Source organism: Mustela erminea, chromosome 11 (assembly GCF_009829155.1).
Source record: "Mustela erminea isolate mMusErm1 chromosome 11, mMusErm1.Pri, whole genome shotgun sequence".
In the NCBI taxonomy this organism is placed as follows: Eukaryota; Metazoa; Chordata; class Mammalia; order Carnivora; family Mustelidae; genus Mustela; species Mustela erminea.
Window position 1 is genome coordinate 36,261,766 of NC_045624.1, and position 18,021 is coordinate 36,279,786.

The following is an 18,021-nucleotide window of genomic DNA, read 5'->3' on the forward strand; positions in this document are numbered from 1 at the left end:
ATAAGAAAAAGCTAATTTTCCACAAATTTGCATTATTATCAGTAATAAATGCAGCAGATTTTTTAGTTGTGTTTCTCTTAAGGTATGGTAATAGATATTTTTTTAATAGCTCAAATCTTTCCACAGTCACATTTTGCATGTGGAAAAAATAGCTTTATATAGAGTACATTTAGAAAAATGTGTCCAAATACCCCCAGAATACTATACAGAGAACATACACATATTTCTAAAGTACTGTCATATACCACAAAATTTATTAAGACTGTTTAATATGTTATCATACCTACTGCACATTCCTTTTGAACATTCTTGATTTTGGTCATTTGTCTATTGTGGTTGAATTTGGTGTTAATTTTGTAGCGATGTTTCAGAAAATTATATGGCTGTGATGGGTCATAGATTGCTATGGGAAGAGTATGGAAAGTGAAACCTGAGAAAAGCCATCTGAGAGTAATAGGTGTCTTGTAAGGGAATTTAAGGAGCTCATCCTAACAGTGCTAAACATGAATTCAGAGAAGGAATCACAAATACTAATATTTATAATTAATTTGATGGGGCCGCTTAATATTTCTAGTTTGTATCTTGGCTATACGTCAATACTAAGTACTATAAACTGAAGTAAGAACTAATTATACTTTAATAATATGATCCAGCGATACAAGACTATGTCTACTTTAGTAAGTCATCAGAGTCCAGAAGATTTTTTGTAGGCAACTAAGGCAGCTTTCTGAAAGGGAGGAAGACAGAAAAGTTTCTGCTTAGTGACTCCTCCATTCTCATGAAGACCACCTGTACTTATTAAAATTGAATTTCACCAGATACCTTTTAATATTTATTTTGCTTAAGCTGGTTTAGTGGTTTTCTGTTCTTGCTGCTAAACTGTAGCAGATCAAGACAGTGATTCTGTAAACCTTGTCTTCATCATCACTACCTATACATAGAAGTTCAGGATGATGCAAGTGGGAATCTGTGAACCATTCTGAATTGTATCAAAATGTGATTTGTGTGTCGTATGTGCATTGTTTCTAGGGGTGGAGAGAGCCATAGATTTCTTCAGATGCTCAGAGAAGTCTGTTACTCAAAAAGATAAAGAATACTGGTAGAATACTGTACCCCTTCCCTCCCCAGTGACAGAGTCCCTTTCTGTCTCTGTATTGAAACAGAGGCAACCTTTGGTTTATTATATCTGGATCTCACAGTGCCATAATTAAGCAAGTTTATATCCTATATATGGCATATTGAAAAGGGAGCCCCTTGGAGCTTTTCTGCTGTTAGGTATATAATCTGATAGATGTTTATAGAATTTGGCCCTTAAATATACTAGGTTGTAATTTTTTTCCTAAGAAGTCTTAATTTTTGTTCATTTGATTATTTACAGCTAGAAGTTGGTATGGACAAATTTGAATCAGTCAGAGGAGTGCTGTTTTATTCTCTCAAGATCTGATCTAAAACTCAGAATGGCCTTTGGAGGTCATCTACTCCAGCCTTTTATTTTTTTTTGATGAGGAAACTGAGATGGAAAAGAATCACTGAAATTTCTAAGGTCACTTGTTAGTAAAGCATGAGTAAAGATGGAGTTCTGTTGATTATCTGTCTGCAGAGTCTTTTTTATTGTATCTAACTATCTAACTTTTGATACTGTGTTTTGTTTTGTTTTTTGTTTTTTTGTTTTTTACTTTTAATTCAGTTAACATACAGTATTATATTAGTTTCAGGTGTATAATACAGTGATTCAACAATTCTTTACATTTCTCAGTGCTCATCATTATATGTACTCTTAATTTCCTTCACCTATCTTACCCATCTTTCCATCCCTCACCCCTCTGGCAACCATTAGCTTGTTTATAGTTAAGAGTCTGTTGCTTTCTCCTTTTTTGTTGTTCATTTGTTTTGTTTCTTAAAATGAGTGAAATCATATGGTTATTCATCTTTCTCTGACTTATTTCACTTAGAATTATACTCTCTAGATGCATCCCTATTGTCACAAATGGCAGTATTTCATTTTTTTTTATACCTGAGTAATATTGCATTCTCTATAGAGCAGATCTTCTTTATTCATACCTCTATACTAATGGACTCTTGTGTTGCTTTCATATCTTGGCTATTATAAATAATGCTGCATTAAACATAGGGGTTCATATGTCTTTTTAAATTGGTGCTATCATATTCTTTGGGTAAATACCTAGTAGTGGAATTATTGGATTATGTGGTAGTTCTACTTTTTAATCTTTTAGGAAACTTCATACTATTTTCCACAGTGGTTATGTCAGTTTGCATTCCCACCAACAGTGACAAGGGTTCCTTTTTCCTCCACATCATCTCCAAAATTTGTTTGTTCGTTTGTTTTTTAATTTTAGCCATTCTGACAGGTGTGAGGTGATACCTCTTTGGTTTGTTTTTGTTTTTGTTTTTTTAAGATTTTATTTATTTATTTGACAGAGGAAAAATCACAAGTAAGCAGAGAGGCAGGCAGAGTGAGGAGGAAGCAGGCTCCCCGCGGACCAGAGAGCCCGATGTGGGGCTCGATCCCAGGACCCTGGGATCATGACCTGAGCCGAAGGCAGAGGCTTTAACCCACTGAGCCACCCAGGCGCCCAATACCTCTTTGGTTTTTATATGCATTTTCCTGATAAGTGATGTTGAGCATCTTTGCATGTATCTATTAGTCATCTATATGTCTTCCACCAGTGTTCTTTTACTCCTGTAACATTTTATACACTCCTCTAGAATGCAGTCATTGCATTTTATTCATGTTACATAATTGCATGTGTGTCTTCTTCATTGCACTGAATTCCTTGGGTGTCAGGACTCTTACTGAACTTGTTATTGTACGCTCCTAACCAAAGACCAACAGGTGCAGTAGATATTCATTAAATGTTTGTCATATTTTAGATATGTATACATTTGAAGCTATTTTTTAAATGATACTAAATTAGATCTTTGGATTTTTTTGTAAGAGATTTTAAATCTGTTCAGATAAGTAAATTCAAATGACTTCTAAACTAATACTAAGCAGTCTTTACTATATATGATTATGGCTTTTTATTATAAACTTTTAAAAATTGCCTCCCAATTTAAAATTTACATCACCAGAGTTGTTCAAAAAATTCAGACCATGAATTTATTTAGAGAAAAGTGGTCGTACAATGGTGGTATCCTTGGTTGCCTGACAGAAGCAAAAATCAATACTTCTCAAAAATCTTCATATATAACAAAAATAAACCACTCAGAGTAAATAATTAAGCGTGTATGTGAACAAAGTGCCATGATCTAAAGCCAGCAGACAGCAAAAACAGATCTAGAAAGGCCTCAGATACTAGAATTTATAGCATATTTTATAAAATAAACTATATTTAAAAGGGAAAAGAGGGACACCTGGGTGGCTTAGTTGGTTAAGTATCTGACTCTTGATCTCTGCTCAGATCAATCTCGGGATTGTCAGATCAAGCCCCAAGTCAGGCTCTGCACTGCGAGTGGAGCCTGCTTAGAATTCCCTCTATCCCTTTGCCCTTCCCCACTCCCTCTCTTAAAAAAAAAAAAAAAAAAATTTACTTGAAAATTTCTACAGGGACTAGAAATGTTAAGGACTTGTTAGCCCTTTGCAAAGCTAAAATTAAAAACTAGAACTTGTAGGGGGACCTGGGTGGCTCAGTCGTTAAGCATCAGCCTTCAGCTCAGGTCATGATCCCGGAGCCCTGGGTTCGAGCCTGCTTCAGGCCCTCCCACCCGACCTCTCTCCCTGTCTCTCACTCTCTGTCAAATAAATAAAATCTTTTAAAAAATAAAAACTAGAACTTGCAGAAAAAATAAAATAATTAAAGTAACTCAGTATAGAGCATGAATTGAAGAGGAAACTTTTGAATTGGATGAGACAGAGTAAGTGAAATTATTCACAATGCCATGTACAGACAGTATTCAAAAAATAGAATTAAGGGGCACCTGGGTGGCTCAGTGGGTTAAAGCCTCAGCCTTCGGCTCAGGTCATGATCCCAGCGTACTGGGATGGAGCCCCGAATCGGGCTCTCTGCTCAGCAGGGAGACTTCCCCCCGGCCCTCTCTCTGCCTACTTGTGATCTCTATCAAATCAATAAAGTCTTTAAAAAAAAATCAAAATGCTGAAAGACACAAGATAAAATGATGAGAAAGTCTAACCTCTTATTAGAGTTGCAGAAGGAGAGGAAAAAAAATGGGAAAGCAAACCCTTACTAAAAGAAATCTAAGGATGCATTTTAGGCAGACAGAAAATGAACCCAGATGGAAAGCCTGAGGTAAAAGAAGGAATGAAGAAGCAAAAAACTGGTAAATTTGTTGTAAATATAGATATTTATAAAATGGAATACACAGAAAGACTAACATTAGTTGTGTGTGATAGATTTAAGTATCCTGAAGCTTTTGTATGGTCTAGAAGAAGGCTACAGTTATTCAGTAGTTAAATATACATTTTCCTAAAAGAATAGAAATTGTAAAATTTTCAAATCAGCAAAATGAATGAAAATACATACACACACACAAACACATGTGTGTGTGTGCTAAAATTTTAAAGGAAGAATCTGAAACCAGTTCTTAACTTTGCCTATACAATGGATGCACTTGGGGAACTGTTAAGAATCCTAATGCCCAGACTTCATCCTACACCAGTTAAATCAGGATGTCTGAGATTTTAAAGTTCTCAAGGTGAAAAGAAACAGAACAGGTGAACAAATGGAAAAGTGTAAAGAAAGATAATAGATATAAATCAACATATGTCAGTAAATGACATCAAAATCTAGTGGCTCAGTCTTTCAAGCATCTGACTCTTGGTTTCGGCTCAGATCGTGATCTCACGGTCATGAGATCAAGACCCTAGTTGTGGTCTGCCCTTTCATAGCTTGTTCCTCTCCCTCCCCCGTGCCGTACCCTCTGTGCATGTACGTGCTCACTCTCTCTCTCTCTCACTCTGAAATAAATACATAAATAAGTTTTATGTATTTATTTCAGAGTGAGAGAGTGTGTATCAGGCTCCATGACCACTGCAGAGTCTGCTTGAGTTTCTTTCTCCCTCTACCCCTCTCCCTCATGTGTACATTCTCACTCTCATTCCCTATGGCATAGATGCGTGTTAAACATTTGATAGACATACTACACAGATCATACTGTGTTCTCAGTGTAAGAGGGCACGTGTTATTTTGTCCCATTCTCAGTGATACTAAATTAAATCATTTGACTAAAGTGGTATCTACCACATTTCTTCACTATAAAGGTTTTGTTTGTTTTTTAAATTTATTTATTTGACAGAGAAGAGAACAAGAGAGGGGACACAAGCAGCGGGGGTGGGAGAGGGAGAAGAAACAGGCTTCCCGCTTAGCAGAGAGCCCAGTGTAGGGCCAGAACCCTCAGATCATGACCTGAGCAAAAAGTGCCCAACCATCTGAGTCACTCAGGCACCTGTTGGATAAATTTTCATAAAACATTTTATAAAAGTTACATGTATGGGTGAAATGAATATTACTTTGCAGTTTTGAGGTGCACTTTCTATTTTTAGCCATTAGGGCAAGTTTGTTAATCATGTTGTTCAAATGTTCTTCACTGCTTTTTAATACTTGGTCTCTCAGTTCTTGAGAAGGTATTAAAAGTCATCCATTTGTGGCCGCCTGGGTGGCTCAGTGGGTTGAGCCTCTGCCTTCGGTTCTGGTCATGGTCTCAGCGTCCTGGGATTGGGCCCACGTCAGGCTCTCTGCTCAGCGGGAAGCCTGCTTCCTCCTCTCTGTCTGCCTACTTGGGATTTCTCGCTCTGTCAAATAAATAATTCTTTAAAGAAGAAAAAAGTCATCCATTTGTTTTTAAGAAAGCAGAAAAGAAAGATCTCTGTAAATTGATTTGAAAGGAATTTTTTTTCATTTTTGCAAAACAAAACCCCTCAGGATGGAAAATCAGAATTAATAAAACCTCAGAGGATTTGGAAATGAGGTGGAGGATTTTAAGGAAGGGATGGGACATCTAAGTACACCTTCCTTTGTATCCCTGCTTTGTAGTTCAGACCTTTTAAAGTCTATAATGTTTTACATATTCAAAAAATAAAATTAAATCACAGGGATAATTAAAAACACAGAACAAAAAGAAGAGAAAGTAAGGAACCTAGTATGTATCAAGTAACAGAGAGGAAAAAAATTCAGTAGCTTCAGAATATAGCATTCTGACTATAATAATCTTAACAAGGCAATATTTTAAGGAAAAGAGAAATGCAAAGAAATCCTGAATTTTACTTAGTATGTTGCTGTACTACTGCCTGGTAGAGGCAAAAGGAAAGTTTTCTGTACAGAAGAGTGAGAACCAATGAATATATAAGCTAATAAGATTTTGAAAAATTACCATTTTCTAACAACTACAATAAAACAAACTTGATAATAAGCAAAATCTTTAATGGATGCTAAAGCCACTGGTGAAAATTACCAAGGAACAGGAAATTCATTCAGTGTTCACGCATAACCTCACAGTATACAGAAACCTTTATATTGGGGGTGCCTGGGTGGCTCAGTGGTTAAGTGTCTACCTTAGGCTTGGGTCCTGATCCCAAGGTCCTGGATTTGAGCCCAGTGCTGGGCGCCCTGCTCAGCAGGGAGCCTGCTTCTCCATCTCCCTCTGCTGTTCCCCCTGCTTGTGCTATTTCATTCTCTGTCAAAGAAATAAAATTTTTTTTTAAAAAAGTATAAAACAAATGTGAGTCAAATGAGTATATTCACTATTTTTTTTAATTCAAATATAGTTGACACACAATGTTAACGTTAATTTCAGGTGGACAGCGTAGTGATTTGACAACTCCGTACCTTAGGATATGCTCACAATAAGTATGCTTCCCAGCTGTCACCATACAATGCTAGCACAATACTGTTGACTATATATTCCCTATGCTATGCGTTTTATCTCTGTAACTTACTCTATAAATGGAAGCCTGTATCTCCCACTGCCACTTCACCCATTTTATGCACCTCCCCTTCTCTGGCAACCGTCATTTTTCTGTATTTTGGGGTCTATTTCTGGTTTTTGTTTATTGATTCATTTGCTCTTTAGATTCCACATGTAAATGAAATTGTGAAACTTTTCCTCCTCTTTCTGACTTACTTCACTTAGCTTAATATCCTCTAGGTCTATCCATGTTGTTGCATTTGGCAAGATTTCTTTTTTTATAGCTAATACTCCATCGTGTGTATGTATGTGTACACATGCACACATACATATATACTATTGTATGTATTATAAAATATATATTTATGGATTATGCGTGTATACATACACATATATATGTATATGTATGTGTATATATATATATAATCAATCACATCTTTATCCATTCATCTGCCAGTCAGAAACTAGGAGTTGCTTTTGTATCATGGCTATTTTAAATAATGCTGAAATAAACATAGGGATGCACATATTTTTTCAAATAAATATTTTCATCTTCTTTGAGTAAATACCCAGCAGTGGAATTACTGGGTCATATGATATTTCTATTTTTAATATTTTCAAGAGTTTCCATACTGTTTTCGCAGTGGCTAACCCAGTTTCTATTCCCACCAGCAGTGCATAAGGATCCCTTTTTCTCCATGTCATTGCCAACACTGTTCTAGTCATTTTGGCAAATGTAAGTTAATAGCTCAACTGTGGTTTTGATTTGCATTTCCTGAATTAGTGATGTTGAACTTGTTTTATGTATCTGTATGGCCATCTATGTGTCATCTTTGGAAAAATGTCTGTTCATTTTCTCTGACCAATTTTTAATTGTATTATTTGGTTTTTTGGTGTTGAGATGTATGCCTGAGGAAATAGATAAACAAAAATGTCGCTAGGACCCATGTCAAAGAGATTACAGCCCATGTTTTCTTTTAGAAATTTTATGGTTTTATGTCTCACATAAGGTCTTTAATCAATTTTGAATTTCTTTGTGTATGTTGTAAGAAAGTTGTTGAGTCCTTTTTTTTTAAATTTAATTTTATTTTGTCAGTGTTCCAAGATTCATTGTTTATGCACCACACCCAGTGCTCCATGCAATACGTGTCCTCCTTAATACCCACCACCAGGCCCTCCCAACCCCCCCACCCCACCCTCAAACCCTCAGTTTGTTTCTCAGAGTCCACAGTCTCTCATGGTTCATCTCCCCCTCCGATTTCCTCCAACTCACTTATCCTCTTCTTCACTCAATGTCCTCTGTGTTATTCCTTATGCTCCATAAGTAAGTGAAACCATATGATAATTGACTCTCTCTGCTTGACTAATTTCACCCAGCATAATTTTCTCCAGTCCCATCCATGTTGATTAAAAAGTTGGGTATTCATCCTTTCTGATGGAGGGATAATACTCCATAATATATATGGACCATATCACCTTTTTGCATATAGCTGTCTGGTGTTCCCATTTATTGAAGAGATGGTCTTTTTTCCATTGTATAATTTTTGCCTTCTTTGTCGTAGATTAATTGACCATTTTGGCTTGCATTGGTTTCTCAACTCTTCTCTTTTCTGTTGATCTATATGTCTGATTTTGTGCCAGTACCATGCTGTTTTGAGTAGTACAGCTCTGTAGTAGTATATCTTGAAATTTGGGATTTTGATACCCTCAGCTTTTCTTTCTAAAGTTCTTCAGGGTCTTTTGTGGTTCCATACAAATATTAGTATTATTTGTGCTAGTTCTGTGAAAAATGTTGTTGGTATTTTGACAGGGATTGCATTGAATCTGTAGATTGCTTTGGGTAGTATGGACATTGTAACAGCATTAATTCTTCCATGGGTATGGACTATCTTTCCATTAGTCTGTGTTTTCTTCATTTTCTTTCAAAACAATATTCAATAGTTTTCAGAGTACAGGTCTTTCCCCTCCTTGGTTAAGTTTATTCCTAGGTATTTTATACTTTTGGGTGTGATGGTAGATGGGATTATTTTCTTAATTTCTTTTTCTGCTACTTTTGTGGAAACACAGCCATTCTGTATATTAATTTTGCATCATGAAACTCCACTGAATTTATTCTGGTAGTTTTTTGGTGTGATCTTTAGGATTTTTTATTTATACTATCATTTCATCTGCAAATAAGGAGTTTTATACATCTTTCTTACCAATTTGGATGCTTTTTATTTCATTTCCTCGTGTGATTGCAGTGGCTGGGATTTCCAGTACTATGGTACATAAAAGTGGTGAGAGTGGACATCCTTGTCTCCTTCCTGATCTTAAAGGAAAAGCTTTCAGTGTTTCCACCATTGAGTATGATGTTAGCTGTGGGTTCTTCATATATGGCCTTTATTTTACTGAGGTTTTTCCCTCCACACTGATTTTGAGAGTTTTTATCACAGATGTTATGTTTTGTCAGGCATGTTTCCTCCCTCTGTTGAAATAAGATTTTTATCCTTTTTGTTGATGTGTTGTATCACATTAATTTGCAAATAATATAGCATACTTGCATCCCTGAAATAGTTCTACTTGATCATGGTGAATGACCCTTTTTTTTAATGGATTGTTGAATGCGAGATTTGCTAATATTTGGTTGAGGTTATTTGCATCTATGTTTATCAGTGATGTTGGCCTATAGTTTTCTATTTTGTAGTGTTTTTGTCTGGTTTTGGTATCAGGCTAATGTTGGCCTTGTACAAAGGTTTTGGGAATCTTTCTTCCTAATCAGGTTTTTGGAATAGTTTGAAGGTTACAAGTATTAACTTTTCTTTAAATGTTGGTGGAATTCACCTGTGAGTCCATCTAGTCCTGGACTTCTGTTTATTGGTTTGGGGTTTTTTTGGTTTTGTTTTTGTTTTTAGCTGATTGAATTTTATTACTTAAAAATCAGGGTATTCAGATTTTCTATGTTTCAGTCAGTTCTGGTTGTTTATATCTAGGAATTTATTTTTTTTTCTAGGTTTTCCAGTTTGGGACATATAATTTTTTATAATATTGTCTTAAAATCTGTTGTTACTTCTCTTTCATTTCTGATTTTATTTGAATCATTTCTGATTTTATTTGAATAATTTCTGATTTTATTTGAATCCTCTTTTCTTTCTTGATAAAATTGATAAGCCTTTAGCCAGACTTGTTTATATTTTCAAAGAACCAGCTCTTGGTTTTATTGTTTTCCTTTGTCAGGTCTCTTCAATTTATTTTTTAACTAATCTTTGTTATTTCCTTTCTTGTACTAACCCTGACCTTTGTTCTTTTTTCTTCTTTTTAAGATTAGATTGTTTGAGCTTTTTGTTTTTTGTGATAAGCCTGTATCACTATAAATTTCCCTTTTAGAACTCCAAAGATTATGTGGACCACTGTGGTTTTGTTTTCGTTTTTCTCCACATCCCTTTGATTTCTTTAGCAACTCATTGGCTGTTGAGTAGCATATTGTTTAATCTCCACTTGTCTTTTTTCCAGTTTCTTCCTTGTGACTGATTTCTCATTTCATACCATTGTGGTCAGAAAAGATGCACGATATGATTTTACTCTTAAATTTATTGAGACTTGTTTTGTGGAATAACGTGATCTGTCCTAGAGAATGTTTCCAGTGCACGTGAAAAGAATGTGTATTCTGTTGTTTTTGGATGAAATGTTCTGTGTATATCTCTTAAGTCCATCTGGTCTGATGTGTTGCTCACAGTTTTCTTGTTGATTTTCTGCCTGTATAATCTATCCATTGATGTAGGTAGGGTGTTGTTAAAGGCCGACTGTTGTATTACTCTCAAGTTTTTCCATTTATGTCTTTTTTTTTTTTTTTTTTTGACAGACAGAAATCACAAGTAGGCAGAGAGGCAGGCACAGAGAGAGGAAGAAGCAGGCTCCCTACTGAGCAGGGAGCCCAATGCGGGGTTTGATCCCAGGACCCTGGGATCATGACCCGAGCCGAAGGCCAAGGCTTCAACCCAGGTTGAAGCTGGGTTGAAACTGAGCCACCCAGGTGCCCCATTTTGTTAATTTTTTTCCTGTATTTTGTAGTTCTTCTCTATTCCTCTTCTCTTGCTCTCTTTACTTGTGACTAAGACTTTCTGTAGTATTATGCTTTTCTTTCTCCTTACTTTTTTCTGTTGTAGGTTTTGGGTTTGTGGTTACCATGAGGTTCACATAAAGCATCTTAAGTATAATCAGTGAAAACCAGGACTGTTTTAAGTTCTTGGTAGTAGGTTTTTTCCTTTCAGTTTTTTAAAATATATCATGTCTTCTCTGTCTTGGAAAGTTTCTCCTGAAAAATCAGCTGATCACCTTATGAGGTTTCCCTTGTATGTGATTTTTTACTTCTTTCTTGCTCCATTTCTCTATCTCCAGCTTAACATTTTTTTTTTCAGCCTTTAACATTTTAATTACTATGTGTGACAGTATGGACCTCCTTTATGTAACCAGCAGTGAAGCATGGTATTTTTTAAAAGTAATAGTTATCGGGGCACCTGGGTGGCTCAGTGGGTTAAAGCCTCTGCCTTCTGCTCCGGTCATGATATCAGGGTCTTGAGATTGAGCCCTGCCTCAGGCTCAATGCTCAGCAGGGAGCCTGCTTGCCCCTCACCTCTCTCTCAGCCTGCCTCTCTGCCTACTTGTGATCTCTGTCAAATGAATAAATAAAACCTTAAAAAAAAAAAAAGTAACATTTATCCATAATGGAAAAATGGTAATACCATCAAAAAATGAGATACCAAGAAATACAAATCCAACAAAAAATATGAGATACAATTTTAAAAAAACTAAATAGAGGGAGAACTATGCCATGTCCATGAATTAAAAGATTCTCACTATGGTAAAGCTGTGAATTCTCCCAAAATGATCTTTACACTTAGTGTCCTTCTCAAAAATCCCAGTGGGATATAGTGTATGCAGTTACTACTATACAGCAATTAATGTTAATTAACTGGAGAAGTGCAGATGACTCTTACAAACAATATGAAATGAAAGAATGTCACGAAGCAAAATACAGTATAAAACTGTATTGTTTAGGGGTGCCTGGGTGACTCAGTTGGGTAAGCATCTTCCTTTGACTCAGGTCGTGATCCCAGGGTCCTGGGATTGAGCCAAGTGTCAGGCTCCTGACTTAGTGGGAAGCCTGTTTCTCCATCTCCCTCTGCTCTTCCCCTGGCTCATGCTCTCTCACTCTCTCTCAAATAAATAAAATCTTTAAAAAAAATTTTTTAAACTCTCTCTTCCTCTCCCTCTGTACATCCCCACTGCCCACTCTCACACTCTATTTCAAAGAAACAAAAACATATTGCTTAGGCATGTGGTCATAGGTCGTAAGACTATAAAAGGAAATGCAGAGAATGATTACCATGAAATCAGGATAGTGGCTGCATTTACACAGAGGGATGAAGGATGTCCTCAGGGAGGGTTATGCTTTCAGAGTGTGGGCAGTGTTTCATTTCTTGACCTGGATGGTAATTACTTGGATGTCACTTTGTGATTATTCTTTAAACTGTAAATATGTTTGATGAAAATAAAAAATTAAGAAGCTGGACTAAAGAATTTGAAATGGACCTAGGTACATACTGAGAATAAATCCATTATACTATTATGGGTGGTTGTATCATAATGTTGAATTAACTTGAATGATTTAGAATCCTCCATCCAGATAGAAAATTTAATTTATAAGAACTTTTTAAGAGACCGCCAGGAATTTGCTAGCCAGTTTACCAGAATCTACTAGCATATAATTTAATATGAGGCAAATTCTGCTCTTACTATGTTCAGGAAGATCATTACTGGATTAACCACAAAAAAAATCCATCTGTAACATTAACAGCTAACAATATTTACCACTTTTGAGCACTTGCCATATAGCAAATATTGGTGAAGCATCATAAATGCATCATCTATTTAATCCTAGAAACAACTCATAACTGTGGGCACCATAATGGTCCCCATTTTACACAGGTAAAGGACAGAATCAGGTTTTGATCCTTATTTCTTGTTCTTAGTCCCTGCAATCCTTACTTGAGGCTAGGGTATCTAAGAGTGTATATGTTATTATTGTTACAGATATTCATTTATTCTAACTGGTTATGATTTGGGTATTCAAATTTGTGTTCAGCAGCAGATGTCAGCTAAATGCCAGGCATTTCTATGACCCCTATCTACTGGATCATTTGTTCTGTTTAGCAGCTTGGACCCTGTGCCACATATGTTTGCTGGTGTCTTTCTGCCTTGGAACCTAGTATATTGTGATATATCAAGTATCACCAAACTTAATTCAACTTTACATATCTTTTTTTGTTATATGCATCATCCAAGCTATATATTAAGCTGCTTTCTTGGGCTGCAGTACTGGAAATTACCTCTTTGAGCAGCTCTTTTCACTGGCAGAGCTGCTAGCTATCCCTTTCAAGAATGGACATTAATCTAGAGGGCATTATCAGAGGTATTGAGTCTTTTTATGGATAGGGAAAATGAAAGCCCTCTATACCCTGCCACATACTCTATCAAATGAGTCCTTTTCATTTATTATCAAACGGTGATGGTAGTCATTTCTATAAAGTGTTGGGCATTATGCTCTTCATAAAAAATATGACTTATTTATTGCCAACTTTGTTATTTTGACTTACAGTAGGTTTTTTAGGAGCTTAAACTTCTGTCTGTAGTTTTAACGTCTCCCAGTGGATCCAAAGGAAACTGGTAGCCAAGGTATAAGAAAGAGAAGCTGGACTGGTTCACTCTGCCCTTTATACAAGATTCATGTTTTCTTTCCTTTGTTTTTTTAAAGGAAATTATCAAAGGAAATATGTCTGAAGTTTAATTTTATTATTGCTTTACTATCTGAAAACTAGGACTACAGGCTTAGGTCTAATAAAATCCAGTTTCCTTTATCCTTACTTGCTGCTACATAAATTGATGGTGGTTTTAGATGACCAACTTTATACAATAGTAGAAAAAGAAGATATACAAAACCAGAAATGACTATTTTTGGCCATGAGGAAAGCTCTTGCACATGCATAAAAATTTTTCACAAGTTTAAAAATACTATTTATAATGTTCTTTTGGTTCCTTTAAAATTTCTGAGACAAAGTGAAGGCCAAGGACATTGTTAAATTGACTAATGAGATTTGATTTGTGTATGCATTCTTTTATCTACAAGGACAGTTTTCAAAGTGTGGTCTTGGCATTTGAGACCCTTCCAGGATCTCTGTGGGTGAAAAATTATTTTAATAATATTGAGATGTCATTTGTCTCTATTACTCTTTCTCTCCTGAGTGTAGAGTGGAGTCTTCCAAACCACATGGCATGTGATGTTACAACATATACACAAAAGCCCTTATGAGAATTCTTGTCCTCTATTAAACCAGACATTAAGACATTTGAAAAAATAAAACAATGCCTCACTTTTTATTATCTAGCTAATGTAGATTTTTCATATTAAGAATATAATTTACATTTTTTAGAAAGCCTATTTTAGCATGTTAAATAAATGAATTAATGTTTTTTCACTATTCAGTTTTAATTTCAGATATGGTATTATTGGTAACCTACAACCCACATGTATGAAAGGTCTTTAGGGCCCTCAGTAATTTTTAAATGTTTTAAAGGGATCTTGAGACCAAAAATTTAGCCAATGATTTATGTAATCTTTTTCTCAAATACTTGAACTTTTCCTTTGTTTTATCCTATAAAAGGTGAACTGAAAATCATCTATTTTTAGGTTGCTACAGACCTCAGGAAAGATCAGATTACTTGATGTTGGCAGCTGCTTTAACCCATTTCTGAAGTTTGAAGAATTTCTAACTGTTGGCATAGACATTGTACCTGCTGTAGAGGTATGCATAGTTATGTTTTGTTTTGAAGATCTTACCAAGGAAAAGCGTTTTCTTTACAGCCCTAAAAGAGCAAGTGTGTTTTCTATGAAAAAGTTGGTAAGAAATTTCTGTTCAGAAGCAAATAAATGTTCTGTGAAAATTTTTTGAGCATTTAGTTAACAAGTATGGTACTGGTCAAATAATACTGGTTTTTATTTGTTTCCTGTTTATCTGTTGTTTTAATCAGAGACTTTGGTAGATTGCAATGATTTCCAGATAGCTGTAAGATTGGGCTTTTTATTTGTTTGAGGTGTCTTTTTCTAAAGTGTACTGTGATGTAGAGCCATTAAGGAATAATATCAAGAGTAGGGGCTTTTGATACAGTTAAAACTTTATGAAGTCCCAGCTATTTGTAGATAAAACTACTTAAATGTTTCCTCTGTTTTTAAAATTAGATTATTTTTCTTAATGACAAATTCATGTTTGCCATTTACTTTTCATAAAGCATTAGGCACCAAAATTTTTTATAAATTGCATTTTTAATGTTATAAAGAGAATGTGTTACAGTGTAAATTTTTCACCCTGCTGCTATATTCCTGACACGGAGAAGAGTGCCCAGTACATACTCATTAACTACATGATGAATAAAAGAATAGAATCTTATTTCAACCTGGGGTTGCAACTCTGAGGCAGTTTTCTTATCTCTGTGATGGGGTTAGTATGGACTCTATTTCATAGGACAGTTGTAATGTCTAGTTAAGAAGTAATTAAAACAGCACAGTGTCTGTTACATAGAGAGTGTTAAAGAAATGTTTACCATTAGTATTGAAAAGTTCCGGAGATTAAACTTTCATATGAATCCTTTGAATTTTGATGAAAAAATGCTAACAAACTATTACCATTATCTCTACTTCTGAAAGGTGGACAGATGTTTGCTTTATGGTAAAATAGCTGTTTTTAGCTTGTCACTGCAAAGAATTCCTGTGCCATCAGGACCTATACTTTAAAATGCATTTGGCTTTGTACATGGATTTTCTTCCTTCCTCAAGAAACACGTTAGAAATATCCTTTAGGGACTGCTGAAATGTGATAACCATTTGATCTAAACTGTGGGCTCAAATAAATACTAAACTTGTTTATATAGAGAGCCATGAACTTTAAAGTAATTGGGGAAGGCAAAAGAACTGCTATATATAAGTTCAGTAATAGAATCAGACTTTCACTTCCAGGCAAAATGGAGTAACAAGGATCAGATTGTTCTTTCCACCCTACCAAAAGCAACAGAAAGTGGACAAAATATAAGTAATTTACAAGACATTGAATATCAGGTGATAAAGAACAGTGATCACTGAAAACAAATGAGTTGAGCCCTACTCTTGCACCAGCATTTGCCCTTCAGGGAGTTTCTAGGGTATGACACGGGGAATCCCAGGCATAGCCCAGCTGATTCTGAGCTGAGAGCACTAAACATAGATGGCTAGGGTCCAGAGAACACAGTACCAGTTATGTGATAGCTGCACAGAGGGAAAACTGTGGAGTGTGGAGGGCAAAGATGAGGACTCAGCTGAGTACTGGTCACTACATTACATGTGTGAGAAAACAACATGAGACTCAAACTGCACTTGAAAGGAGTGGAGGTTATAGTGCCTGGCACTCAACATAGGGTGAAAATAGTACTAATTCCCATCAGGCATACTGGAAACCTAAACAATCACAGTACCTTAAGTAGACTATACAGAAGAGTCTTACCTGAGTACTGGAAAATATTTAGCATTAAACTAAACTGTGGTCCAGTCCCACCTAACAAATCTCAGAAGACCCAAAAAGATCAGTGTCTCCAGGTAATTTAACTACATCCCAGAACAAAGCTTAAGAATATTCATAGCGATTCAATGCCATCCAGTGCCCAAAAAGGTAAAAATCCACCATGTTAGACATCCAATAAGAAATAACAGGCTATGATCAACAAACACCAATTCTGAACTGACACAGATGTTAAAATTAGGAAACAAGGACATTAAAATAGGCATAGGATGACTGTGTTCTGTATGTACAAAAAGTTTAGAGACATAGAACATACTTAAAAATACCAAATCTAACTTCCAGAAAGGGATACTACCATGTAGGACATGAAGTACATACTAGATGGAATTAAGGCATGTTAGATATTGCAGAAGAAAAATTAAATTGAAGACATGACAATAGAAACTATCCAAAATTAAATACAAAAAGAATTTAAGCTGGAAGAACATCACTGAGCAATGACATAATATCAAGTGGCCAAATACAGGCATAACTGTAGTCCCTCCCACAAGGCAGGGAGATTAAAGAAATAATGGCCTAAAATTCTCCAGACTTGATAACAAGCTATAAATATACAAATCCAAGAAGCTCAACAAACAAGAAACAAGATTATACCAAAGCACATGGTAATCAACCCCCCCAACACATAAGACAAAATCAAACACAGTGATAAAGAGAAATTCTTAAAGCAACCAGACTTTTTAAAAGGGCATGTTAGGGGCACCTGGGTGGCTCAGTGGGTTAAAGCCTCTGCCTTCGGCTCAGGTCATGATCCCAGGGTCCTGGGGTCAAGCCCCATGTCAGGCTCTCTGCTCTGCGGGGAGCCTGCTTCCTCCTCTCTCTCTCTCTCTGCCTGCCTCTCTGCCTACTTGTGATCTCTGTCTGTCAAATAAATAAATAAAAATCTTTAAAAAATAAAAAAAAAAAATAATAAAATAAAATAAAAAATAAAAGGGCATGTTAAAATAGTGAAGGATAATAATTTGTCACCAAGCAAAAATATCTTTCAAAAATAAAAACAAAATAATTTTCGTGCATTCAAAAGCTTTAGGGATTCAACATCAGACAGTTTACATTTCAAGAAATGTTAAGGAGGAAGGGCTTCAACCAGGTGCAAATATAAATCTACACAATATGATGAGGAATATAGGAAGTGATAACTACAAAGTTGTTAGAAATGCAGTTTTTTTAAATTAAACTCTCTGAAAGACACCACACCATTATTAAGGGTTGAATTCTGTCCTGTTCCTCCTTGAAAACATATGTGAAGTCCTAACTTTCGGTGTGTTACTTTATTTGGAGATATGGTCTTTACAGAGATAATCAAGTTAAAATGAGGTTATTAGGGTGGGGCCTAATTCAGTATGATTATAATATTATAAAAAGAAATTCTGGCTTAAAAACACACATACAGGGAAAATGTCATGTGAAGGCAGAGGGGTGATCGTTCTAATAAGCCAAAGAACATGAAGATTGCCAACAACCAGTAGCTAGAATAAAGGCATGAACAGATTTT

At 35.6% G+C, this 18,021-nt stretch overlaps 1 protein-coding gene across 1 annotated transcript in view; it reads left to right on the plus strand.

The window, feature by feature from the left end:
• Positions 1-18,021, plus strand: part of BMT2 (base methyltransferase of 25S rRNA 2 homolog) — a 105,203-nt gene that overhangs the window by 71,760 nt on the left and 15,422 nt on the right. Inside the window, exon 4 of the mRNA XM_032304061.1 lies at positions 14,609-14,723. Within this exon, the coding sequence (XP_032159952.1) occupies positions 14,609-14,723 (115 nt within the window). The remainder of the gene's footprint in view (positions 1-14,608; positions 14,724-18,021) is intronic.